General features: G+C 44.2%; 1 protein-coding gene across 1 annotated transcript in view; it reads right to left on the bottom strand.

Moving 5' to 3' along the window:
* LOC141106725 (uncharacterized) overlaps nucleotides 1-15,125 on the bottom strand; it is a 106,709-nt gene extending 91,584 nt beyond the window's left edge. Inside the window, exons 1-2 of the mRNA XM_073597660.1 lie at nucleotides 14,972-15,125; nucleotides 10,775-10,962 (exon numbers count right to left, since the gene is read on the bottom strand). Of these exons, the coding sequence (XP_073453761.1) occupies nucleotides 10,775-10,946 (172 nt within the window). The 5' untranslated portion in view covers nucleotides 10,947-10,962; nucleotides 14,972-15,125. The remainder of the gene's footprint in view (nucleotides 1-10,774; nucleotides 10,963-14,971) is intronic.
* Nucleotides 15,126-27,045: the final 11,920 nt, after the last annotated feature.

Here is a 27,045-nt window from a genome sequence, read left to right as displayed (position 1 = left end):
CACAGAACATGATAAATGTTCATGCCAAATCTAATGCCGTGTACACAAGGGCGGACTTTTTGACCGGACTGGTCCGACAGACTTTCCAGCGGACTTTCGACAGACTTTTGACGGACTTCCGACTGACTTTTTAACGAACAGACTTGCCTACACACGATCACACCAAAGTCCGACAGATTCGTACGTGATGATGTACACCGGACTAAAATAAGGAAGTTAAAAGCCAGTAGCCAATAGCTGCCCTAGCGTCGGTTTTTGTCCGTCGGACTAGCATACAGACGAGCGGATTTCTGGGTCCGGCGGAGTTATGACGTAAAGATTTGAGGCATGTTCCAAATCTAAAGCCCGTCAGATTTTCAACTGGAAAAGTCAGCTGAAGGTCCGATGAAGCCCACACACGATCAGATTGTCCGCTGGACTCGGTCCATCAGACTAGTCCAGTCGAAAATTCAGTTCGTCTGTACGTTGCATGAGACTCATTGAAGTCAACAAAATTGAATGGTAAAAAACAGTAATGACTAATCTATATTATTGTATAGGCTAATGTGGCATGGGGGCTGAGCACTTCACATGTAGCACCAATATTTAAAAAGGGCCCAAAATACATCCCTGGGAATTACAGACCAGATAGTCTAACATCAATAGTATGTAAGCTCTTGGAGGGGATTATAAGGGACTATATAAATGATTTAAGTAATGAGAACGGTATCATTAGCAGTAATCAGCATGGATTCATGAAGAATTGTTTTTGCCATCTAGATAAAGGAAGGCCCGTAGACGTGGTGTATCTGGATTTTGCAAAAGCATTTGACACAGTTCCCCATAAACATTTACTGTACAAAATAAGGTCCGTTGGCATAGACCATAGGGTGAGTACATGGATTGGAAACTGGCTACAAGGGCGAGTTCAGAGGGTGGTGATAAATGGGGAGTACTCGGAATGGTCAGGGGTGGGTAGTGGGGTCCCCCAGGGTTCTGTGCTGGGATCAATCCTGTTTAATTTGTTCATAAACAACCTGGAGGATGGGGTAAACAGCTCTGTATTTGCAGATGATACTAAGCTAAACAGGGCTATAACTTCTCGGTAGAATGTGGAAACCTTGCAAAAAGATCTGAACAAATGAATGGGGTGGGCAACTACATGGCAAATTAGGTTTATTGTAGAATGTAAAATAATGCATTTAGGTGGCAAAAATATGAATGCAATCTATACACTGGGGGGAGAACCTTTGGAGGAATCTAGGATGGAAAAGGACCAGGGGGGGTCCTAGTAGATGATAGGCTCAGCAATGACATGCAATGCCAAGCTGCTGCTAACAAAGCAAACAGAATATTGGCATGCATTAAAAAGGGGATCAACGCCAGAGATAAAACAATAATTCTCCCACTCTACAAGACTCTGGTCTGGCTGCACCTAGAGTATGCTGTGCAGTTCTGGGCACCAGTCCTCAGGAATGATGTACTGGAGCGAGTACAAAGAAGGGCAACAAAGCTAATAAAGGGTCTGGAGGATGTTAGTTATGAGGAAAAGTTGCGAGCACTGAACTTATTCTCTCTGGAGAAGAGACGCTTGAGAGGGGATATGATTTCAATTTACAAATACCATACTGGTGACTAGGGATGAGCTTCGTGTTCGAGTCGAACCCATGTTCGACTCGAACATCGGCTGTTCGATCATTCGTCGAATTGCGAACGATATGGGCCGTTCGCGCCAAATTCGTGTGGAGCGTCACGGCCCATAATTCACTGCGGCATCGCAGTGCATTGCTGGCTGATGATTGGCCAAGCATGCACTATGACCCGCATGCTTGGCCAATCACAGCGCCGCCTGAACAGAGAGCCATAATTGGCCAAAGCCAAGGAGGCTTTGGCCAATTATGGCTCAGGGGATTTAGTACACGCCCCACACTATATAAGGCCGCCTGCACGGCGGCCCTGTGTAGTGTGTGTTCCGGCGTTCATTGAGAGAGAGAGAGAGACAGACAGTGACATTTGATTTGAGTTAGATAGATTAGGCAGAACAGTCAGTCAGTTAGCTGCACTTACAGTGTATTGTGTATATATATGCATCCCAGGTGTTGCATATATATATATACACTGTATTCAGTTTAGCTAGATCCGTTCTTGTTATCTTCCTACTGACAGGCAGGCTTGTCTTGTTACAGTATTTACAGCTACCTGAAGAAAATTATTGGTGTTCCTTTGATCCTATTAGTACCACAGTCAGGCAGCTAGACTATTTACAGTTAGTGCAGTGCGTCCTGCTCACGGTGTTCAGCTAGATCCGTTCCTGTTATCTTCTTACTGACAGTCAGGCTTGTCTTGTTACAGTATATACAGCTACCTGAAGAAAATTACTGGTGTTCTTTTGATCCTATTAGTACCACAGTCAGGCAGCTAGACTATTTACAGTTAGTGCAGTGCGTCCTGCTCACAGTGTTCAGCTAAACCTACAAGTTAGAGGGGTGCGTCCTGCTCACAGTGTTCAGCTAAACCTACAAGTTAGTGTGGTGCGTCCACCTCACAGTGTTCAGCTAAACCTACAAGTTAGTGCAGTGCGTCCTGCTCACAGTATTCAGCTAGATCCGTTCCTGTTATCTTCTTACTGACAGGCAGGCTTGTCTTGTTACAGTATATACGGCTACCTGAAGAAAATTACTGGTGTTCTTTTGATCCTATTAGTACCACAGTCAGGCAGCTAGACTATTTACAGTTAGTGCAGTGCGTCCTGCTCACAGTGTTCAGCTAAACCTACAAAAGTTAGTGGGGTGCGTCCTGCTCAGTGTTCAGCTAAACCTTCAAGTTAGTGCGGTGCGTCCTGCTCACAGTGTTCAGCTAGATCCGTTCCTGTTATCTTCTTACTGACAGGCAGGCTTGTCTTGTTACAGTATATACAGCTACCTAAAGAAAATTACTGGTGTTCTTTTGATCCTATTAGTACCACAGTCAGGCAGCTAGACTATTTACAGTTAGTGCAGTGCGTCCTGCTCACAGTGTTCAGCTAAACCTACAAAAGTTAGTGGGGTGCGTCCTGCTCAGTGTTCAGCTAAACCTTCAAGTTAGTGCAGTGCGTCCTACTCACAGTGTTCAGCTAGATCCGTTCCTGTTATCTTCTTACTGACAGGCAGGCTTGTCTTGTTACAGTATATACAGCTACCTGAAGAAAATTTCTGGTGTTCTTTTGATCCTATTAGTACCACAGTCAGGCAGCTAGACTATTTACAGTTAGTGCAGTGCATCCTGCTCACAGTGTTCAGCTAAACCTACAAGTTAGTGCAGTGCGTCCTGCTCACAGTGTTCAGCCAGATCCGTTCCTGTTATCTTCTTACTGACAGGCAGGCTTGTCTTGTTACAGTATATACAGCTACCTGAAGAAAATTACTGGTGTTCTTTTGATCCTATTAGTACCACAGTCAGGCAGCTAGACTATTTACAGTTAGTGCAGTGCATCCTGCTCACAGTGTTCAGCTAAACCTACAAGTTAGTGGGGTGCGTCCTGCTCACAGTGTTCAGCTAAACCTACAAGTTAGTGTGGTGCATCCACCTCACAGTGTTCAGCTAGATCCGTTCCTGTTATCTTCTTACTGACAGGCAGGCTTGTCTTGTTACAGTATATACAGCTACCTGAAGAAAATTTCTGGTGTTCTTTTGATCCTATTAGTACCACAGTCAGGCAGCTAGACTATTTACAGTTAGTGCAGTGCATCCTGCTCACAGTGTTCAGCTAAACCTACAAGTTAGTGCAGTGCGTCCTGCTCACAGTGTTCAGCCAGATCCGTTCCTGTTATCTTCTTACTGACAGGCAGGCTTGTCTTGTTACAGTATATACAGCTACCTGAAGAAAATTACTGGTGTTCTTTTGATCCTATTAGTACCACAGTCAGGCAGCTAGACTATTTACAGTTAGTGCAGTGCATCCTGCTCACAGTGTTCAGCTAAACCTACAAGTTAGTGGGGTGCGTCCTGCTCACAGTGTTCAGCTAAACCTACAAGTTAGTGTGGTGCATCCACCTCACAGTGTTCAGCTAGATCCGTTCCTGTTATCTTCTTACTGACAGGCAGGCTTGTCTTGTTACAGTATATACAGCTACCTGAAGAAAATTACTGGTGTTCTTTTGATCCTATTAGTACCACAGTCAGGCAGCTAGACTATTTACAGTTAGTGCAGTGCGTCCTGCTCACAGTGTTCAGCTAAACCTACAAGTTAGTGGCGTGCGTCCTGCTCACAGTGTTCAGCTAAACCTACAAGTTAGTGTGGTGCGTCCACCTCACAGTGTTCAGCTAAACCTACAAGTTAGTGCAGTGTATCCTGCTCACAGTGTTCAGCTAGATCCATTCCTGTTATCTTCTTACTGACAAGCAGGCTTGCCTTGTTACAGTATATACAGCTACCTGAAGAAAATTAATGGTGTTCTTTTGATCCTATTAGTACCACAGTCAGGCAGCTAGACTATTTACAGTTAGTGCAGTGCGTCCTGCTCACAGTGTTCAGCTAAACCTACAAGTTAGTGGGGTGCGTCCTGCTCACAGTGTTCAGCTAAACCTACAAGTTAGTGGGGTGCCTCCTGCTCACAGTGTTCAGCTAAACCTACAAGTTAGTGTGGTGCGTCCACCTCACAGTGTTCAGCTAAACCTACAAGTTAGTGTGGTGCGTCCACCTCACAGTGTTCAGCTAAACCTACAAGTTAGTGGGGTGCGTCCTGCTCACAGTGTTCAGCTAAACCTACAAGTTAGTGGGGTGCGTCCACCTCACAGTGTTCAGCTAAAGCTACCTGTAGAAGGTTGGTGGTGTTCTCATACTACAGGCAGGCAGTTGATTTTGCTAGCTGCAGTATCAGTACATATATATATATATATATATATATATATATATATATATATATATACATATCCCAGCTTAGTGCAGCTACAGGCCATTAGTATGTCTGGAAGGCCAAAAAGGAGAGGCAGACAGTCACAAGCCAATAAGAGAGGGCAAGCAGGCTCTGTGTCTAGTGCTGGTCATGGAGACGGTGCATCCTCATCAGCATGTGGCCGTGGGACACGCTTGGGCTTTTTTTCGGCAGCTGGCCATGTTGAGCCACAACATGCGGAAGACTTGGTCGAGTGGATGACCAAGCCGTCCTCATCCTCCTCATCCTCTCTCACCCATGCCCAGGGTACTTTGTCTGGCAAAGCAGCGGCCTCTTCCCTCGGCTCAATGTCATCAGTGACTCCTTCCCTAGCCCCACCATGTCCTCCTGAGGAGTCCCTCGAACTGTTTGACCACAGTGTTGGGCACATGCTCCTGGAGGATGCCCAGCGTTTGGAAGGCTCTGATGATGATACTGAGCTCGATGAAGGCAGTAACATGAGCGCAGACAGAAGGGGTGCCCAAGAAGGACAGCAATCTGGCAGTCATGCTCCCCCTGCTGCAGCATACTGCCAGGTTTGCTCCAATGATGAGGAGGGAGGGGATGATGAGTTCACTGACTCAACGTGGGTGCCTGATAGGAGAGAGGAGGAGGAGGAGGAGGAGGCGGCACATCACCAACGAGGCAGGATGCCCTACAGGGGCCAGCCTAAGGGCAGCACATTGACTGCATCACACCCCAAAGCTACACATGTGCAGGGCGCTGCAGTCTCTGCGCGTTATTCAAAAAGTTCTTTGGTGTGGGCCTTTTTTGAGACGAGTGCATCAGATCGCACCGCTGCTATTTGCAACATATGTCTCAAGCGTATCTCGCGTGGCCAAAACATCTCCCGCTTGGGTACCACATGCTTGACCAGACATATGTTGACCTGCCATGCAGTTCGTTGGCAAGCGTATCTAAAAGACCCACACCAAAGAACAAAGAGGACCTCTCCTTGCTCCTCATCAGCTGAGATCTCCAACCCCACTATACCTTCAGTCCTCTCTGAGACCTGCACTGAGAGGAATGAAGGTGTAGAATTAGGTGTGTCACAGCCAAGTACTTGTGGGCAATCTGCTTTTGGTACACCGACGTCAGATTGTACCAGGCAAATTTCCATGCCCCAGCTGCTGCACCACCGAAAGAAGTTTGCTCCCAGCCATCCACATGCGCAGCGGTTGAATGCTAGCTTGGCAAAATTGCTAGCACTTCAACTGCTGCCTTTTCAGTTGGTAGACTCTGCCCCCTTCCGTGAGTTTGTGGAATGTGCGGTTCCTCAGTGGCAGGTACCTAAACGCCACTTTTTCTCACGGAAGGTGATTCCGCCTCTCTACCGGCATGTGGAAGGCAATGTCCATGCCTCGCTGGACAGGGCGGTCAGCGGTAAGGTGCATATTACCGCTGACTCATGGTCCAGCAGGCATGGACAGGGAGGTTTCACGGCGCATTGGGTGACTCTGCTGGCAGCTGGGAAGGATGCAGGACAAGGTGCAGTAGTGTTGGAGGTTGTTCCACCACCACGCCTCCAAAATGCTAATGATTGTGACACACCTCTCTCCTCCACCCCCTCCTCTTCTTCTTCCTCCATGGCCTCTTCCTGTGCTTTGTCCTCGGAACCAGCGGTGCTCCGTAGCCATTCAAGGGGCTACGCAAGTACGCAGGCCAAAAGATACCATGCGGTGCTTGAGCTGGTGTGCTTGGGGGACAGGAGCCACACTGGGGCAGAGGATCTGTCAGCTCTGCAGGGGCAGGTTCAGAGGTGGTTGACGCCATGGCAACTTAAGGCAGGAATGGTAGTTTGCGACAATGGCACCAACCTCCTCTCTGCCCTCCGACAGGGACAAATGACCCATGTGCCCTGTTTGGCTCACGTCCTTAACTTGGTGGTGCAGCGGTTCTTGGGCAGGTACCCGGGCTTAGGAAAGTCTGTGTGCATTTCCGCCGGTCATATAATGCCAGTGCTCGGCTGACGGACCTCCAAAAGGAGTTTAACCTGCCCAAGAACTGCCTAATCTGTGACATGCCCACCAGGTGGAACTCAACGTTGGCCATGCTGCAGCGGCTGCACACGCAGAAGAGGGCCATCAATGAGTACCTGTGCGACTATGGCACCAGGACAGGGTCAGGGGAGCTTGGTTTTTTTTCCCCATGCCAGTGGGCCATGATCAGGGATGCATGCACTGTCCTGTCACCATTTGAGGAGGCCACGAGGATGGTGAGCAGTGACAGTGCATGCATCAGTGACACTGTCCCCCTTGTCCACCTGTTGGAGCACACGCTGCATGGAATAATGGACAGGGCACTTGAGGCAGAACAGAGGCAGGAAGAGGAGGACTTCCTTAGCTCTCAAGGCCCCCTTTATCCAGACAGTGTTTCTGCATGCCCGCCAATCACACAGGAAGAGGACGAGGAGGAGGAAAAGGAGGAGGAAGATTGTGTCAGTATGGAGGTGGAGCCTGGCACTCAGCATCAGCAGCAGTCTTTAAGGGATCAGTCCCAAGAAACACATGGACTTGTACGTGGCTGGGAGGAGGTGGCTGCGGACCATGTCGTTCTTAGTGACCCAGAGGACTCCGGACCGAATGCCTCAGCAAACCTACGCTGCATGGCCTCCCTGATCCTGCAAAGCCTGTGTAAGGATCCTCGTATTCGTGGTATCAAGGAGAAGGACCAATACTGGCTGGCAACCCTCTTTGATCCACGTTACAAGGGTAAGGTTGTGGACCTTATCTTGCCATCGCAGAGGGAGCAGAGGATGAAACATCTTCGGGAGGCCTTGCAGAAAGGTCTGTGCAACGGGTTCCCAGAGACTGGGAGGTTACAAACTCCTGTTTCTGGACAACGTGTTGCTGAGGCTTCGGTCAGTCAAAGAAGGAGCGGTGGAGAAGGTGGCCGTCTGACCGATGTGTTCAGACAATTTTTTGGTCCGCAGCCCCAAGGTATGATCGGTTCCAGCAACCATCACCAGCGTCTGTTTTACATGGTGCAGGAATACCTAGGGGCAAGATCAGATTTGGACACCTTTCCCACCGAAAATCCTCTGGGTTACTGGGTCTTGAGGATGGATCACTGGCCAGAGCTTGCACAGTATGCAATTGAGCTACTGGCCTGTCCTGCATCCAGCGTTCTTTCGGAACGCACATTCAGTGCTGCTGGAGGCTTTGTAACCGATCACAGGGTGCGTCTGTCCACCGAATCGGTCGATCGACTGACCTTCATAAAAATGAATCAGTCTTGGATCACCACCAGCTACCAAGCACCTGATGCTGATGTAACCGAATAATTTTTTTTTAAATATCAGATCCCTTCAAAGACTGCCTATGCTGATGCTGAGTGACTATCCCTGAGTAATTATCCTCTTCCTCCTCAATCATCACGCTGATAGCTTGAAAGAACATTTTTGGTTCTGGGCGCCACCACCAATGCCTAAGGCACAATTTTTCAGCCCCTGTTTAACAGGGGCGTGTGATTACAATTTTTGATGCAATACTTTTCAGCAGGGCTCGTTCCTGCGTTCCAACTAGAGTGTCTGTGAGGGGTTGCAGTGTTGTGGCACCGGCACCAGTGCCTAAGGCCCAATTTTTCTGCCCCTGTTTAACAGGGGCGTGTAATTACAATTTTTGATGCAATACTTTGCAGCAGGGCTCGTTCCTGCGTTCCAACTAGAGTGTCTGTGAGGGGTTGCAGTGTTGTGGCACCAGCACCACCACCACCACCACCACCAAAGGCCCAATTTTTCTGCCCCTGTTCAACAGGGGCATGTAATTACAATTCTTGATCTAATATTTCACAGCAGGGCCCATTTCTGCACCCACCAAGAGCGAGTGAGGACTTACAGTGTTGTGGCACCAGCACCACCACCACCACCACCAAAGGCCCAGTTTTTCTGCCCCTGTTCAACAGGGGCATGTAATTACAATTCTTGATCTAATATTTCACAGCAGGGCCCTGTGAGGGCTTACGTTGTTGTGGCCACAACAACACCTAAGGGCCAAATTTATGCTGAGTATATAGGGCAGGCCCCTACTTTCAAACATCTAACTTACAAACGACTCCTACTTGCAAACGGAAGGAGACAACAGGAAGTGAGATGAAATCTACCCCTAGGAAGGGAAATTCTCTCCTGTAAGAGTTAATATGGGAAAAACATTTCTCCTTTCCACTGATGCTTTCCAATCCTTGTTCCACAAAAAAACCAAAATTTTCAAAAAACATTTGTCATTGGGACAAAAAGTGAGGTGAAATCTTCTAAAGAGGAGGAAAGACAGCAAAACAAATGTCACAGGGGTGATAACCCTTCCCTATGTTTTCCAAAAAGCTTAAAAAAGATTTTTTGGCTGGAGCTAAACACGTTAAAAATGTACCCGTTCAAAATGACAAACAGATTCTACTTAAAAACAAACCTACAGTCCCTGTCTTGTTTGCACCGCCTGTATACTGCTGTTAAGAGTATATAGAGCCTTGTGGCCCCACACCTTTCCTTATTTTAATTTGGGTGCGGGGTTCCCCTTAATATCCATACAAGACCCAAAGGGCCTGGTAATGGACTGGGGGGTACCCATGCCGTTTGTCTCACTGATTTTCATCCATATTGCCAGGACCCGACATTACATTAAACCCACAAGCAGTTTTAAATGAGATTTTTTCCTTTAAAAATGACATTTGGTGCAGGGACTGTTCTAAACACGGGAAACACGCGCCACTTTACAGGCATACTATAGACACCCCCCAGGTACGATATTTAAAGGAATATTTCACTTTTTTTTTTTTTACTTTAACCATCATTAAAATCACTGCTCCCGAAAAAACGGCCGTTTTTAAAAGTTTTTTTTGCATTGATACATGTCCCCTGGGGTAGGACCCGGGTCCCCAAATCCTTTTTAGGACAATACCATGCAAATTAGCCTTTAAAATGAGCACTTTTGATTTCGAACGTTCGAGTCCCATAGACGTCAATGGGGTTCTAACGTTCGTGCAAATTTTCGGTCCGTTCGCAGGTTCTGGTGCGAACCGAACCGGGGGGTGTTCGGCTCATCCCTACTGGTGACCCCACAATAGGGATAAAACTTTTTTGCGGAAGTGAGTTTAACAAGACACGTGGTTTAAGATTTCTCCGCATCCAATTCGCAAAAGTGTAAACCCAGCCTGGAACTGGAAAAGGGGTGTAATGCAATTAACCGGCACACACATAGTCTACATCGTGGGTAAGATAAAGCACATTGGGGTATGAGGACAACAGTAAAAAAGTTCATACAGTGTGAAGAGGTTACCAGGGGTAAAAGAGGTTTCTTTAGTAGCCTGTCACTAAGCATGTACATGTGGCAGGTGAGATAGCCTCTTGCAGTGAGGGGGGTGTTGTTGGCACTTCTTGCTATGGGAGACGGCCATGATCCGTCTCCCATAGCAATGGAAACAGATCTGCACCCACCCGCTGTGTTCAAGAGCTCCAGCAGATTTTTCACATCTTGTACCCAGCTCCACGTGTGTAAGATGTATGGTCCTCCAACATGTGCTGTGGTTCTATCCGCTGGCACCTACATTACTTTAGGGTACGGTAGTGCAGGCTGACAATCTTCCAAAAGTGTTGGATGTGAAGATTCTGTTTTAGGCCATATCTCTTGAACAGTGCAAAGAGCAAAGAAATGGACCATTGGGATAAGTGAGTATTACTGCTTTTTTGTGGATTTTTTATGTAGCAACAAAGTTGCGAAAAGGTCTGAACTGACACTTTTCCTGTCACAGTTAATTTAACCCAGAAACTGATTATTAACTATTAGTTTACAGTACACATCCTGATTGCATTTTATAAAATAAGCCAGAATATTGAAGTAATTATTTACATCTGTGAACAAGTGCATGTCTTTCTTATCCATTTTATTTACCTGGTTCACCCTTCTGACCGGGCCAGCCATCCCTTCCATCTCTCCCGTCTTTGCCATGTAGAGGTTGTAACCCTTGGATGACAGTGCAGACAACAGGATCCTTTGCAGTTTGACATGAAACTATTACAAATGTCATTGTAAGAGCTGCCCACACTGTTAGAAAGGACTCCATGCCAACAGAAATATGTCTGTAAATAAATCCAATGTTATTGTTAAAATTGAAAAGGAATCAACATTATATTAATGGCATTTTCCTTATATAGACTATAGATTAAACAAGGTTCCTTCTATAGATTATTTGATTACAGTAGGTTCTATGGAATTGTAGTCCACCCAATGCTATAATCGTGTTATTGATAAATGTTGCTAAATTGAATTTCCAACTGGCCACTTATATTTTTTGGAAACCTGATTCCTACAACAAGAACTCCAGAGAGAGGGCACCCTTTTATGATGGCCACAGATAGGTGGTGCTGGGGACCCAGATGCAGAGATCTCATCATCACAGCTGAAACCTTTTCAAAGCTTTAATATCACATTGACTTTATTACCCCTTTAATACCAGGCACTTTCACCCCCTTCCTGCCCAGGCCAATTTTCAGCTTTCAGTGCTGTCGCACTTTGATTGACAATTCCGCGGTCATGCAACACTGTACCCATATGACATTTTTTTTTTTTTTTTGAGATAGATAGATCTTTTTTTTGGTGGTATCTATTCACCCACTGGGGTTTTTATTGTTTGCTAAACAAACAAAAAAAGACCAAAACATTTTGAAAAAAAAAGTTTTCTTAGTTTCTTTTATAAAATTTGGGAAATAAATAATTTTTCTTCTTCACTGATGTGCGCTGATGAGGCTGCACTGATGTGCAATGATGAGGAGGCACTGGTGAGGGGGCACTGATGAGGAGGCACTGATGATGCGGCACTGATGGGCACTGATAGATTGCACTGATGGGGACTGACTGACACTGATGGGGCTGCACTAATAATCAAGGCACTGATGATCAGTGCTTTGATTACCAGTGTAAAGAATGTACTGAGAGCCTTGCCAGTTATTAGCTCTCCTTTCCTCACACAGATAGCCAGTGAGGAAAGGACTTTTGATAACCAGCAAGTCTGTATACATGTGATTAGCTGCGATCAGCTGTGATTGGACACAGCTGTGATCAGCTGTGATTGGACACAGCTGATAACCTGGTAAAGGGCTGGTGTGATTGGCCATTTACTGCTATCTGTGATTAGCTGTGTCCAAAGGACACAGCGGTCACAGAGCGTGCCCGATGCGTGCCGCGGGGGGGTGAGGTTCTTGAAGGATGCCTATGGATACTCTCCCAGAAGTAGAGAACAGCGCTGTAGCTGTCTTATGGTTATATTGTGGTACTAAAGTGGTTAAAAGAGTAGAAAGGGCAATGACTGTACAATAAAGCTACAGAACAGTGGCAAAAGGAACAGTTAGACTTAATTGGAGTTTGACCCTGTTTATTTAGTACAGATAGAATATGTTGAAAAATATTAAAATTACATATATTTTAGGGGTCAAACCTTCTTTGCACCTCCAAAATGAATGTCACTAAGTATATTGCCATCAGTTTGATTCTGTACTTAATGAAGGGATCGCAGTCCTATTGCATTGCAGGTTGAGTCTTATGCTTTCTGTCCATTCTTGGTGATTATAAGCCATATAGGTTCAAAGTGCCTTTTGGCACTGTGAGTTCTCAGCACAGAAATATTAGATTTATTGCCAAAAGTTGAGACACTAGTGGGGTTTAATGTGAAGAGTTAGGGTTAAGTGATCATGGTAGGTTAATGTTAAATGATAGATTAAAGCCTAAGTTTAGTTAATTTATTTTAAATCAGAACAAGGGATGGTACTTACATATAATGGTTGCTGGTTGCTGCTGCCTAAGACCTCTTTCACACTGGGGCAGTTGTCAGGTGCTTTAGCGCTGCGAATAGCCTCTGCTAAGTGCCTGAAAACTGCCTCCCATTCATTCAAGTGTGGGGTGATGTGCTTGCGGGGCGTTATGAAAAGTCCTGCAAGCAGCATCTTTGAAGCGGGTTGGGAGCGCTGTATTTAGCGCCCCCAAAACGCCCTGCCCATTGGAATGAATGGACAGCGCTTTCGAAGCGCCTGAAAAGCACTTCCGAATCGTTGCAACACGGGAGTTTTTAACCCCTTCTTTGGAGTTAAAAGTGCCCCACTAGCGGCTGAAAAGCGCTGCTTAAACAGCGCTAAAGCATCGCTAAAACGAGCAGCACTTTAGCGCTTATGTGGCCATGGCCCCAGTGTGAAAAAACTTTGCCTCCTCTGCACCCCTATACCCCTGAAGCAATAATCTTCCGGTGCTGTATGGGAAATATACCCACTGGAACAGTCATAATCACTTATCAAGTTGCAAGGGTAGGTTTTTAATTTTCCCAGAGTTCAGCTTTGAAGACAAAATCTGTCAGAAATTTTGCTGTACGTGTCCCCATTAGGTAGCATCACACTTTATATTTTGTTTTGGTGAACATTGTATCTTGGACAGAAAGTCCTGAGCAGGCCAAAACAAGAGGTAAGGGGAAAGCTTCTATGAAGGACAATGGTTCTGTTGACAGCTGTGTAATAAAGGATTTCCTCTCACTTTCTGTTTGTCTCAGTGACAGGAAATGAAGGGAAAGGAGCTAACACTTCCCTATCATATCTAAAAAAAAAAATGTTGGCTGTAGATACTTTTTAAGATTAAGGTTTCATTTTTTTCAGTACTTGTACTTTTGTACTAAGAAATATGTAGGCTGCTATTATTGATGTCTCCTTCTGAAAATACTAGTTGCCTGCCTGTCATGTAATGCAGCGAGGGCTTCAAAGTATTCTAAGTCCATGACTTCCACGTCCAAGTTCTACGTTTTTTTATGGAGTAGGTTATTTGTACTAAGAAATATTATTGGGTGTACAGTATTTATTGATGTCTCCTTCTGAAAATGCAAGTTGCCTGACTGTCATGTAACTCCATGGGCTTCAAAACATTTTAAGTCCATGACCTCTAACAAGTATGTAGATCAGGATTTATAACATCACCGTGACATAACTTTCTGAATGTTGTTCCGGGTCATTGACTCAATGTATTTATGTCCAAAGAATTTCTAGAGGGAGGTCAGCATTAACAACTTCAGAATTTTTCTTGATACAAATTTCCTTCATTGTTTGAAGGTTAAATAATATATTCAGCATTCAAATTAAGTGTAAAGGTTTCATTTTTAAGGATTAGAATCCAAATGATTGTTAGGGTCATGTGTTGGATTCATGTTAGGAATTATTAATATGTTAATATTCAGGATTTTCTACTTTTAATGATTGCTTGATATCCAGAAACTAACAGACCATTGCAAAGTACAGTACCAATACAACCAAGGTCCAGCCAATCAGATTTTAGTTTGCCAAACCAAACTATGGAAAATCAGTAACCATTGTGTTACTGAACTTTTCCACAGTCTTTACTATCTGTACTATATACTAATTTTTTTTAATTGCTCAGTACAAATCTCATATTCTTCCTTTGATAGCAGCCCCCTGGTCAGAATAAGAGTCTGACACTAACATTTTAACTTGCCAAATAGTTATCAAATAGACAGATTGACCAGAAAGTAGAATGTTTTAGGCTAATCTATTTCATGGAAGGTGCGGTAGTATAATGAACCTTTAGGTAAGATCACAAACAATTGAACATTGTGGAATTGATTAACTAAAATAATAAAAGAAAAATAAAGAGTAAACAAAACAAAGATTCACTTTGCTAGGGAAATAAAGCTGTATTGACTTCAGTCATCCAACCATGTGCAAGCCAAAATTGAGCTTTTTTAATTCCGTGCAGATGACTTGAAGAAGTGAATACAATTTATTTAAGAAGCATGTAAACTCTTGCTTACTGAGTGAACATGTTCTATTAGTAAATCAGCCCTATTGAGGTACATTTATTCACATGCATCACATAAAAAACTTTGCTCGTTAAAACATTCTCAATTATATTTATCTAATCTAATACTGGAATGTGTTTGATGCACTTGGTAAGGGTTAGCAGGCTGAATTTTCTGTATTAAAGTCTGCCACTATCCTTGACAATGAGTCTGTTTAATATGCCTATTATATAACCCAAGAATATTACAGTCTCTATTATTCATTTATCGAAAATAGTTATAATAGTACAAATGAGACTTACTTCAGCAGGGGGTGATGCTGCGGCGTTGTACGTTCCTTGAACACAAAACTGTGCACTGAAACCTCAGATACCCAAGGATATATTTATACTTATATATCATGATGTCACAATACATAATATATCTTTTTGTGAATGCTGACCTTCAGTGGGAAATTCTGTTACAAAATATCCTGGTAATAGTGTTTTCTTCTAACCTGGTACTTTCTGTTATGTTACAATAATGTTGAAATCTGCACTGGCAGCATTTTTGGAGAACCTACATTCAAAGCCAAATACATAGTGCTGAATAAATACAAGAACAGGTGCATCTTTGAAGATTGAATTAGTGATGGTTATAATTTTATATCTTATATTCAGCCTACTCAGACAAACGTTATAGAACACATAAAAAGAGAGATTTGTAGAATATATCCTAACCCTTACTTACCTTTATAATGAGTTTATAAATGAGCCACCAAGCCAGACTAACATCTAGGCACCTAAAGCAAAATATAGAGATTCAATAAACTAATAAACCAGGGTGAATATACAATCTAAACCTCCATGACTCCCAGCTGCTGATGTCCCAAATGAACTTATGGAGCAACCTCAACCTGTCCCAGGAATTAAATCAATTTTAAATCAATGCGTGAAAAGGATGCTTTTCCAAAGGGTAGAGCAGTGGTCATCAACCCTGTCCTCAAGGCCCACTAACAGGCCAGGTTTGCAAGATATCTGAAATACATCACAGGTGACATCATTTGCTGCTCAGAGATTTCAGTTTTCTAGTCCGCATCTCCCCAAGGTAATACATAAAACCTGGCCTGTTAGTGGGCCCTGAGGACAGGGTTGATGACCACTGGGGTAGAGGGTGCAGTATGCTCAAGGCCGGGAGGAGGGGTGGGGCAGCAGGGACACCTGCCCTGGGCACTATCCTAATATGCAGTGAGGGGGGTACACTGGGAGCTTTCATGGCTCTCCTGCCTCACTGACAGTAGTGAACAGCGGTGCTCATCTGAGTGCAGTATATTAAAATAATTAATGATGAATTTATTAAGATAAAAAAATTTAAATAAGAATTAACTCACAGGGTAAGGGTTAAAATGGCTAGTGACAAGGGGAGGCTCGCTGTGTAGTCCTGATCCAGATAGCTGGCGGTGTGGGGTGCTGCTGCTGTCTCGCTAGCTGCAGGGATTTCCAAGGCTCCGAGTCAAGCTGGCAGTCATCTCCCCGTCGGCTGTCTAATCACTAAATGTGGGGCACAGGGCCGGCAGGCACACGTTCAGAACATACATGCTCCTTCAGTGATGGGGTACAACATCCTGAGATCATGACAGACCAATCCTGTCCAGAAATTCAGGATCTTGTACCCCATCACTTTTTGTTTGTCCTAATGTGAGGGTCTCTGGTGGTCTTCACTACACATTTTTCTGCCCACTACTGACCCCACTACTACAGGCTCTATGCCCTTTGTAAGTTACACCTTACACTTTCCATTGACCACATTAATTTTGCATTCATGCAGATTGGAACTGTTCGCAGGCATCTTTATGCAACTCAAAATGGACACCTCCCATCTCTCCCTTCGATTGTCGATTGTGGTGTTTTCCGCCTTGGCTGCTCACAGTTACATGCCCCCACAGCTCCCGGCAGGGATACTTCTCAGCTTTCCTCAACTATTAGGTTTTAGCATCCTATGACCAACTTTAGAGCTCATATGTAAGTAACTTTGGGTTGTTTGGTTTTCTCCTCCCCTTACATACCTATTTAATTTCATTTGAATAATTTGGAATATTTTTTATAGATATGCACTCTGCACTTGCTTCTGAAAGGCATCAAGTTTTTAAATCCAGTTTTTTCATTCAATCATGCATTTACATCATACCCTGTTTTTTGATTTCACGTATCATGTGCAATAATAGAATTTTAATTTTTTGTCTATTATATGCCCATCAGCTCATCATATCTGCTATGTACGATGTCCCATGTGTATTTCTAGGAATACAATTCCTCTTTATTGTGCAATTTATTTATTATTTATATTTATTTTTGTTCAAACACACATCTCACCAAAGTCCCAAATTCCCCCCCCCACTTTTCTTAACAATGAATAGGGATGGAGGTGCATGCTCGTTTCTCCATATACCTCATTTAAAGTCCCAAAAATTCCCCCCATTTATACATTCATTAAAAAGTGGGACACTGATGTAAGGGGGATTTTACTGTGAGATGGCACACTGGTGTATGGAAGGACTCTCATGTAAAGGGGGACTGTTGTGTGAAGGGAGGGGGCTCTTGATGTAAAGGTGGACTCCTGAAGTGAAAGAGGACTCTGATGTGAAGGTTGATAAGTAGTCTATGAAGTTCTTCTGTAAGGTATGCTGAAAAGCATATTTAATGAGAAGAGTTTCATTTTTTTAACGATTGTGCTGAGTATTATATGTGTCTGATAAGCAGCCCATAGATTATGTAATTTTTTTTCCTTCCACCACGAGTGGAAGGAAAAAAAATCACTTGATTCCCCCATCAACACAGTCAGTGTTGACGGGGGAATCCCCCCCATGGAGCTATTGTGTTCTGCTGGTAGGGAGCCTTCCTGGCCGGCAGAACACAATGATTACTTTTAACTTCTATCCTGACAGTAATAGCGTCTAAAAAAATCACACAGGCTGGTTTTACCCAACGATGGATCGAATCTTGACCCATCCCTGCAAAATCACATTTTCCCATCACGCATAAAAATGTGCTTCCCTTTAACAGACAGGCAGCATTGGCATTGATGACACCCCCATGCATCTGCTAATGCGCTCATGGGCCTTAAACTGCATGTTGCCCCAGCACCATACGGTTTGGTGCTGTTGCTTCTTTGGAAAATGGTCAGGGACTTTTCTACGTTTCTCACATGTAGGGCACCCTATTGAAATGAATGGGCTGCCCAAAACACAGAAACACACGAATGCTCAGTTGCACCTGTAGGTGTGAACCTTGTCTAGCTTTGTTTTCTATTTTCTAACTCAAATTTTATCACTCACAGTCTCTATCAAGTCTTAACACAGATCCCTTTGTGCATTCTGTCATGATTCCATTATCATCAACTGAACTTAAATGGGTCACATTCAGTCAGCAGTATTGCCCACTGAACGTAACAGGGGGGATGATTTTTTCCGGGATGCAAAGCGTCACAGCTGCAGCACGTACATAGCCCCAACCGCTATTGTAAACAAGGCCTTAAGGCTCCTTCACAGACAGGTGGGAGGCACTAAAAGCAGGCAGTGTCAAACACCACAGCACATGCACCCACATGCACCCCACAGAGCCCATCTTCCAGCTTCCCTCCCCTCCTTCATACCACTGACATAGATGCCAATCAGAAAATCAAATATTGTGTATCACCACATGATGGCAATGTGGATACTGAATAATTTGTATGCCAACGTCCTAGATATATTGGATTATTTGTATACAAAAACATGGACTTTATCGGCACACCCGTACAAATTAGATTAGATTATTTAAACATGATTACAAAACAATATTTTTGACATACATATTAAAAACATAACATGATTAGACCTTATACAGCACTCTCACCATCTATGTAACCAAAAATTACCACAGTACTAAGATCAAGGATGATTCAACTTAAATAATAGTATTGGAAAGGAGGATGGTTGGTGGCAGAGGCGTAATGGAAAAGACTCTACATGTTGCACGCCTTTAAGCATTTCTTCAGGAGCTTGCAATCTAGTGTACATAAAAATAAAAACAGAAACAGACAAACAATGAATTTAAACATCAAGATCAAATATAGCTATTTAATTATATATATATATATATATATATATATATATATATATATATATATATATATATATATATATATGTATATATATATATAATTAGTAATACGCATGTCATCTGTATGCATCCCCACCCATAGACAGCCAAGCAAAGCAGCACACAACAAACCAGGTAGCAGAGGTAGCATAGATAGGTAGGTAAAAAACACTTACAGTACTAAGCAAAAAAGGTAGTATGGGCAGGGGCCTGGCAGAGAAATCCACCAATCCCAGACTTTGTATGCCTTAACCGAACTGCATAAATCTAAAGGGAAATGTATAACAATATGTATACATCTGCATATATAAAGCCCAAAACGCATCACATATAAACTAACTGCATGAAGCGGCCAAAAAGGGATTAATGCAAGGGATTGCAAAAAATATGCTTACCTAAGTCTCCTCAATATTGCTCAAGAGGGGGGGTAACCACCAGAGACTAGTCAGCCAGTCTCAGAACCCTTCAAAAATAGTAATCATACTAGGATAGTAGCATATGGTTACAAAAAATGGCCCACTTTGGGCTATCCTTGTTTTATATCCAAAATGAACAACAAAATCCTGTGGGGGTCCAAGAGCCTTAAGGCTGAAAAGAGAGGAGAGAAAAATAATAAAGTAATAAGTAAGCGCAGAGTATATACATTTCCCCAGACCCGGCCGTATTCAAAGGCAGCAGATGCAATTTGGGAAGGCAACAACAACCTACCTAGTACTGGTGGATAATATAATGAACCCGCCATCCATAAGTTTCTAGACAGAGTGGGGCTGTCTCAGGCCAGGAAGCACCTCATCCAACTGTATATACAACTACCGTGCATGTGCCCCACCCCCCCTCTGACGCGGGAGGGCAGGACACTGCAACGGGAGCAGAGAGGGACCAATTCTCACAGGTACAAAGAAGTGGTAACCCCCTCAATTGGGACTTTAGATAGACCACCCACTCAAAAAATACGTAAAATAGAAACTTTAATAATGAAAAAAACATATAAAATCCACAAGTGACAAAGATGCACAACATAAATTACATGAAATGTCATAAAAATGTTATACACATAGTAGTATGAAATGTGAATGCCCAGATGCCTGACGCGTTTCCGGTATGAGATGTTCAAATACCTTCATCAGGGGTCAGGGGTTCAAACAATTTTTAGCATTCAAATATATTCTAGAATTACAAAAAGATATGTCAGATAACACATACAAGCAGAGCGTAAATATGTCAAACAATGCATACAAACAGAGCAACAGGAGTAATACAAAGGGGAAGGACTGTAATTGGATCAAAAATATACAAGCATAAAGGTGCATGGACCTATATATGAAGAGTATTGACCAGCAAGGAAATAAACAGAAAATGCAAAAACGGCCCATAAACATACCCAGTATGATGATTCCATATGAGCAGGCACTGAGGACCGAAGAGTCCATATTGATATTATAAAGTACACAGGTTGAGAATATTATGTGTGTGGGGCACAATCTTAAGGTGCATATTATCTGCGACATCTGCATAATAATAAAAAGAATTGGAAATTTCAAGAATTCTTTCAAACCAAATTGTTATATAGTGTAGAGAAGGACTGGACAGGTGTGTTTCTGTGGCCAAACCGGGAACCACCAAACAGAAGAAACAAATACAAGGGAGACTATGAGTGAAGCAGAGTGAAATGAGTGCATTGGGTATGCAAGGGATCACCAAGGAAACCTAAAATATAAAGGGGAAAGAAAAACCACGTGATGGAAAGAGGGAAGAAATCTGTAAGTGGATCAAGATCCCCTCTAGGTTATAAGCTAAGACGAACCCGCAAGTGGAAAGTGATCCTTAACATACACTAGTGGGGAAGAGTAAAAGGAAATGCATACCTATTATATGGCATATGCCCATATGCTTCACATCTGAAAAAGTGGGACAACTAGTTTGCTGAAACCAGTAGTGTAGGCTGAATAGCCCAGGAATGAATGTCCAAATGTCCCACCACAGACGAGTCCTATATGTATCCAAACGTATGAGCAATCAATCTAATGAAGCAAGGTGAGAGAGCGTGTATGCCCCAAGTAACTAGAGCCTACCTGTGGCTTTAGCTGTTCGCCGTATAGCGTGTGGTGCCTGGATGCGTGCCTGGACAGAAATAGCGGACTGGCTAGCTATATATATGTAGCGCTGGTGTATGACGCGGCGAATGCGTCCAAGGCAGTCCAGCGGTGATTGAGGTAAACAAGGAATCACCGCTGGTACGCGCCTGCGTTGCTTCCCTTGTGTTTCCATGGAGACCTACGTCATCACGTCGCCACCCCCTTCGGCGCTGTCGGAGCTAAGCCGCGGCGTCAATGGGGGGGTGTGAAGTAAAACCTGCTAAAGGGAAAGAGGAAAAAACAGATACTAGGGAGAAGAATGGAGCACAGAAAACCAGTGTGAATTAACACTGGTTTTCTGTTTATTTCCTTGCTGGTCAATACTCTTCATATATAGGTCCATGCACCTTTATGCTTGTATATTTTTGATCCAATTACAGTCCTTCCCCTTTGTATTACTCCTCTTGCTCTGTTTGTATGCATTGTTTGACATATTTACGCTCTGCTTGTATGTGTTATCTGACATATCTTTTTGTAATTCTAGAATATATTTGAATGCTAAAAATTGTTTGAACCCCTGATCCCTTATGAAGGTATTTGAACATCTTATACCGGAAATGCGTCGGGCATCTGGGCATTCACATTTCATACTATTATGTGTATAACATTTTTATGACATTCCATGTAATTTATGTTGTGCATCTTTGTCACTTGTGGATTTTATATGTTTTTTCATTATTAAAGTTTCTATTTTACGGATTTTTTGAGTGGGTGGTCTATATAAAGTCCCAATTGAGGGGGTTACCAATTCTTTGTTCTCATGAATGGGGATGAGACCACCTTGCTCTGTGTGGTCTGATGGGAGCCTCTCATTTTTCTTTTTCTAATTCTCACAGGTAGAACGGACTCCCTATAACACTGCAGTCAAACCGAACATAGTGCGGTCACACATACGGCTCTGGGAGGCCGCACAGCCAGGGGGTGGAGCCCCCAACACCAAAGGCAACTAAAATGTGGGCTGCAAAGGGGAAAGGACCACAAACAGAATGACATGCATGATAGCAAACTCACAAAAGTGCAAATCAAAATATATACACTTGGTATTATATATAGGAAAAGCATACTGTCCATTAATAAAGCACGGACAACATAGATGAATACATCTTTATAGTAATGAATCAATGAGACTACAGGGGGTACATTGGAAGAACAAGGCCAGGCAAATGATACCAACCACTGCAAGGAGACATCCAGAACCTGTCTGGATATTCAGGGAAGAAGAAAGAGACTTCTCAAAGAAACAGTACCAACACCGATCATCCATTAATCATAATCAAATTAAGACTGGCTATCAAAGACAAATTGAATCTAACTATCAAAAACAGATAGTACTCCAATAAAGAGGTACATCAACCCAGCATTACAAGTGTGATTATAGAAATGGCTTATAAGATTGGTGTTTCATTGATTCCTGGAGCATAGGTAGTGGCACAGCGCTCGATCCATAGACTCTATATAAATGTATGCTGATTATCCAGACGTGTTCTGGATGTCCCCTTGCAGTGGTTGGTCTCATTTGCCTGGCCTGTTCTTACAATGTACCCCCTGTAGTCTCATTGATTCATTACTTCCCCTTTGCAGCCCGCATTTCAGTTGCCTTTGGTGTTGGGGGCTTCACCCCCTGGCTGTGCGACGCCCAGTGCCGTATGTGTGACCACACTAAGTTCGGTTTGACTGCGGTGTTATAGGGGATCCATTCTACCTGTGAGAATTGGTCCCTCTTTGCTCCCGTTGCAGTGTCCTGCCCTCCCGCATCAGCGGGGTGGGTTGGGCACATGCACGATAGTTGCAGCCGGTCCGGTCAAATTATATTTTTCTATCTAATTTGTACGGGTGTGCCTATAAATTCCATGTTTTTGTATACAATTAACTTTCCAATAAATGCCAATCAGTCCTCTCCAGACTGACACCAGTGACACAGCAGCATTTTTTTCCTTCCAGTGACATCATGGATGCAGGGACATTCTTTCATTTTAGTGACATCACCGATGCAGGGATGTTTTCTGTCCAGTGACACAACTGACCATCACCACTGTTAGCCCCATATTTATGCACCAATTTTAAACTATTTAGTTCGCTGCAGTGTAACACAACAAGTGGTACTATTTTGGTACGTCACATACATTACATACATTGCAATCCTAACCCTATTATAAGCCCTATCCTGGGAGGGTGGGGGTGCAGTTTGCCATTTTCGCCTTGGGCACCAGATGACCTTGGCCTGGCACTGAGTATGCTTTCTAAAAATGTAAACCCCTGCAAATGCTTTCAGGTACATGTAATCCATAAGTGGCACCCCAACACATTCCCACAACACACATGTGCTGCAACACACTGCAGCATAGCACAACACATGTCATGTGCAGAGCTTGGTCATTTTTTCATGCATTCAGGTGCATTGCAGCTAAGGCTGGTTTAACCATTAAGCAAATAAGCATGTGCTTAGGGCCAGGGTGGATTTGATTTAAATCAAGTTGATTTAAATTACGATTTAAATCATGATTTAAATCACTAGTCAAAAGGCTTGATTTAAATCAACTTGATTTGATTTAAATCAATCCTGCAGGGGAGCGTTCCGAGTCTGGCTCACTCAAGAAGGACGGCCATCTGGACCCATTTTCAGTAGCTTACCCTCAGACCTCACGGGTGTCAACTTCGTGCCACGGGGAAATGGCCACCAAATGCCGGTGATGCCCTGTGGGACACTGTAGGCTTATAGTGTGAGTGGGAGGGACCCCCAATGCCCAGAGGAAATTACCTCAACTGTACACCTCGGATCACCCAACCACATTCCCTCCCCCACATGCGTCTATCCATGCTGACCACACTTTATCAAATTTACCCGGACATTGCCTGCTCCCATATGTGAGTTGGTACAAGGTTAATACAGAGTTAGGGGTGGGTGGGATGGCGAATTTCCAGTGTAACATTATCTCCCTTCTGGCGTAGAACAGTGAGAACGTAATACACAATTTGGTGTATCGGTCCCCCTCAACCTCCTCCAAGTAGCTCAACAGAAGCACCAAGGGTTCTGTTGGTACCCTAGTCCCACTCAGGTCGCGTAACACTTCTGCTGTCCTTTCCCAATATGTCCGGAGCTTGGGGCAGGACCAGACCATATGCCACAACGTTCCAACCTCATTTCTACATCTAGCGCAATTGGGATCGAGATGTGGGTATATTTTTGCCATTCTCTGCGGAGTATAGTATGCTCTGTGTATGAATTTAAGTTGGATGAAGCTATCCCTGGCCGCTATCATAGATGGAATGAAGGTAGATATACAGTCTTCCATTCGTCCTCTCCCAGGGCTGGGATGTCCTTCCTCCATTTGTCAAGAGTTCTAGTCAGTTTGGTGTCGTGGGCCACCGTCAGATAGAGGTAGAGAGTGGAAAGGGGTTTACCCATGATGCTGAAGGTCAGCAGGCACTCTATGGAGTCGGATTCCAGGGTCAGCACCCTGTGAATTGGGCCCCCATAGCATATCTCAGTTGCCAGTATTTGAATTCCCAGGCACCGGGCAATGAGTATAGGCGTTGCAGTTCGGGAAAAGGCATGAGCCTGCCATCCTGTATGATGTGTTTCATGGTGATGATCCCCCATGTGGCCCACAGAAAGGGGTCAGGGATACTGTTTAAGTGGGGCAGTCTGGGGTTACCCAAGAGCGGAGTATGCGGGGACAGACAGTTCGGCTTGTAGAACACCGCCCTGGCATCCTGCCAAACCCTAATTCTCATGGGGACCGTCAGGGAGATGAGCGCCTTCACCCCCCTGAACACAAAGTTACTCAACGCCGCATAGGACCCCAGGATAGCGGCCTCCAGTCTCACCGCTGGATTCTGTCTGGGCTGGGAAAACCACCATCTCACCGTTACAAGGACTGCTGCCCAATAGTACAAGAGAAAGTTTGGGAGCACTAGTCCTCCTCCCGATAAGGGGAGATAGAGTATGCACTTTGCCACCCTAGGTGACCTCCCAGCCCAGACAAATGTGGTAAGTATCCCTTCCAGGCGTCAGAAGAATGTTCAGGTGCACAGGTGATGGGGTGTTATGGAAGAAATAGAGGAATTTCAGTAGAAATACCATTTTCAGCAGATTAACTCTGCCCACCAGAGTGAGCGGGAGGGTACGCCAGGCTCTGCATTTAGTCGTGAGCTGAGACATGAGAGGTAACTAATTCATTCCTAGAAATTCATTGGTTGTGCCACCGACCCTAATGCCCAGGTATGTGAATTCCTCCACCCACTGGAGCGGGGTACCCGTATCCAGTCTTGGGATCGAGGGGTGTAGTGGGAACACGACCGACTTGGCCCAGTTTTTGGGATTCCAGAGAATTGGCCAAAACTGTCAAATATGTCCAAAGCCTTCTGCAGTGACGACGATGCATCTGCAAGGTAAAGCAGGGTGTCGTCCACATAGAGGGACACCTTCTCCTCCACCGTACCAACGACAATGCCCCTCACCCCCTTCTCCGCCCTCAGAATGACAGCCAGTGGTTCCACCACCAAGGCAAACAGCCCCGGTGATAGAGGGCATCCCTGGCGCATGCCCCGTCCCAATGGAAAGGTGTCTGAGAGACTGCCATTTGTCTGAACCCTGGCTCTTGCATAAAGCATCCGCAAGCAAGACATAAACCTGGACCCAAACCTGTACCTGGAGAGGACTTCCCAAAGATACCCCAACTCCACTGAATCGAAGGCCTTTTCAGCGTCTAGTGATGCCACCACCACCGCCGACTCCGAGTCCGCCCTGGCCATATGTGTGAATATTTATGTCTGCACCTTTCCCAGGCATGAACCCGGTTTGGTCCAGGTGCACAAGCGCAGTGATGACCACGCTTAACCTGTTGGACAAAACTTTAGCCAGCAGCTTTGCATACACGTTAATCAGCGGTATAGGGTGATAGGATGAGCATAAGGTGGGGTCATTACCCGGCTTAGGGATCACCACCACCAGAGCCTCACTCAAGGGGCTCGGGAGTTCCTCCTTCACCTGTGCCTCAGTTAACATAGTGTGTAGTTGGACAGCTAACTCCTCGGCATACTGCTTGTAGAACTCAACTGTCCGGACCTGGGGTCTTAACCGATTGGAGTGTTTTGAGCACCTTTAAAATCTCCTCCAACGTGATCAGGGCATCAAGTTTGTCTCAGTACTTTGATGTCAGGACACGGAGGTCGATGGGGTCCAGGTAGGAGGTCATCTCATCACCGGAATACATCACCCTTTAGCTGTATAGGGATTGGTAGAAGGAGACAAGCAGATGAATTTAAGTCAAGTGTTTCATATAGTCATCCATCGTTCTACAATGCTGCCAGGAAGACCAGGTTTTCCTGAACTTAGCCGGAGTGTCTCTTGCTTGGTGGATGAGTTCCCCCATATCAGCAAATTGTTGTATACGTTTGAACCATTTTGCTATGGTCGGGGGGTGAGGGGAGCGCCAATGAGACGGTATACACATTCAGATTTAAAATGTTATTTTTGTCTTTTTGTTGAACTATGGGAAAAGGGAGCGTTTTAGATCAAAAAAATAAATTACCAAGTACAAGTACCATCATCCCAAATGTCTAGTACAAAAGCAAGGAGCATGAGGTAGAGAGAGGTCGCAGGTGGCTGCCTCTGTCGGCCAGTATCTCAGTACCCCATGCAACAAGAGCAATAACCCCTAAAGAGGGGGGGGAAAGGGGGACTATTCCGGTACCAGGTATGATCAAAATTTATGATGAGAGGGGATAGAGAAAAAAAGCAATAATATAATATAAAAATTCCATTTTAATAGAAAACATGATTAAAAGATTGTAACAATGTCACATACAGTTGTAATTTAGAAACGGAAACAGTAAATACAACCAATTGGATTACAACTCATGGTGAGGTAGACACAAATAGAGCTTGAATTCTCGACCGGTTTCGCGGTTTTACCGCTTCCTCAGGAGAGCAATATCTGTGACACAACATACAATAATTGTGGTAAATACAACATACAGAGGTTACACAAAAACATATCAATGCAGCAAAAACATTAAACAAGACGTTACACAGTTATATACAATATGGATAGAAAAAGGATGAGCTCACCCGTTCTATAGTTACAACTATAACTGTAACTATAGAACGGGTGAGCTCAT

Source organism: Aquarana catesbeiana, linkage group LG08, assembly GCF_042186555.1.
Source record: "Aquarana catesbeiana isolate 2022-GZ linkage group LG08, ASM4218655v1, whole genome shotgun sequence".
Taxonomy (NCBI): Eukaryota; Metazoa; Chordata; class Amphibia; order Anura; family Ranidae; genus Aquarana; species Aquarana catesbeiana.
The sequence above is the reverse complement of the archived record's forward strand: the minus strand, read 5'-3'. Positions and strand labels throughout refer to the sequence as shown.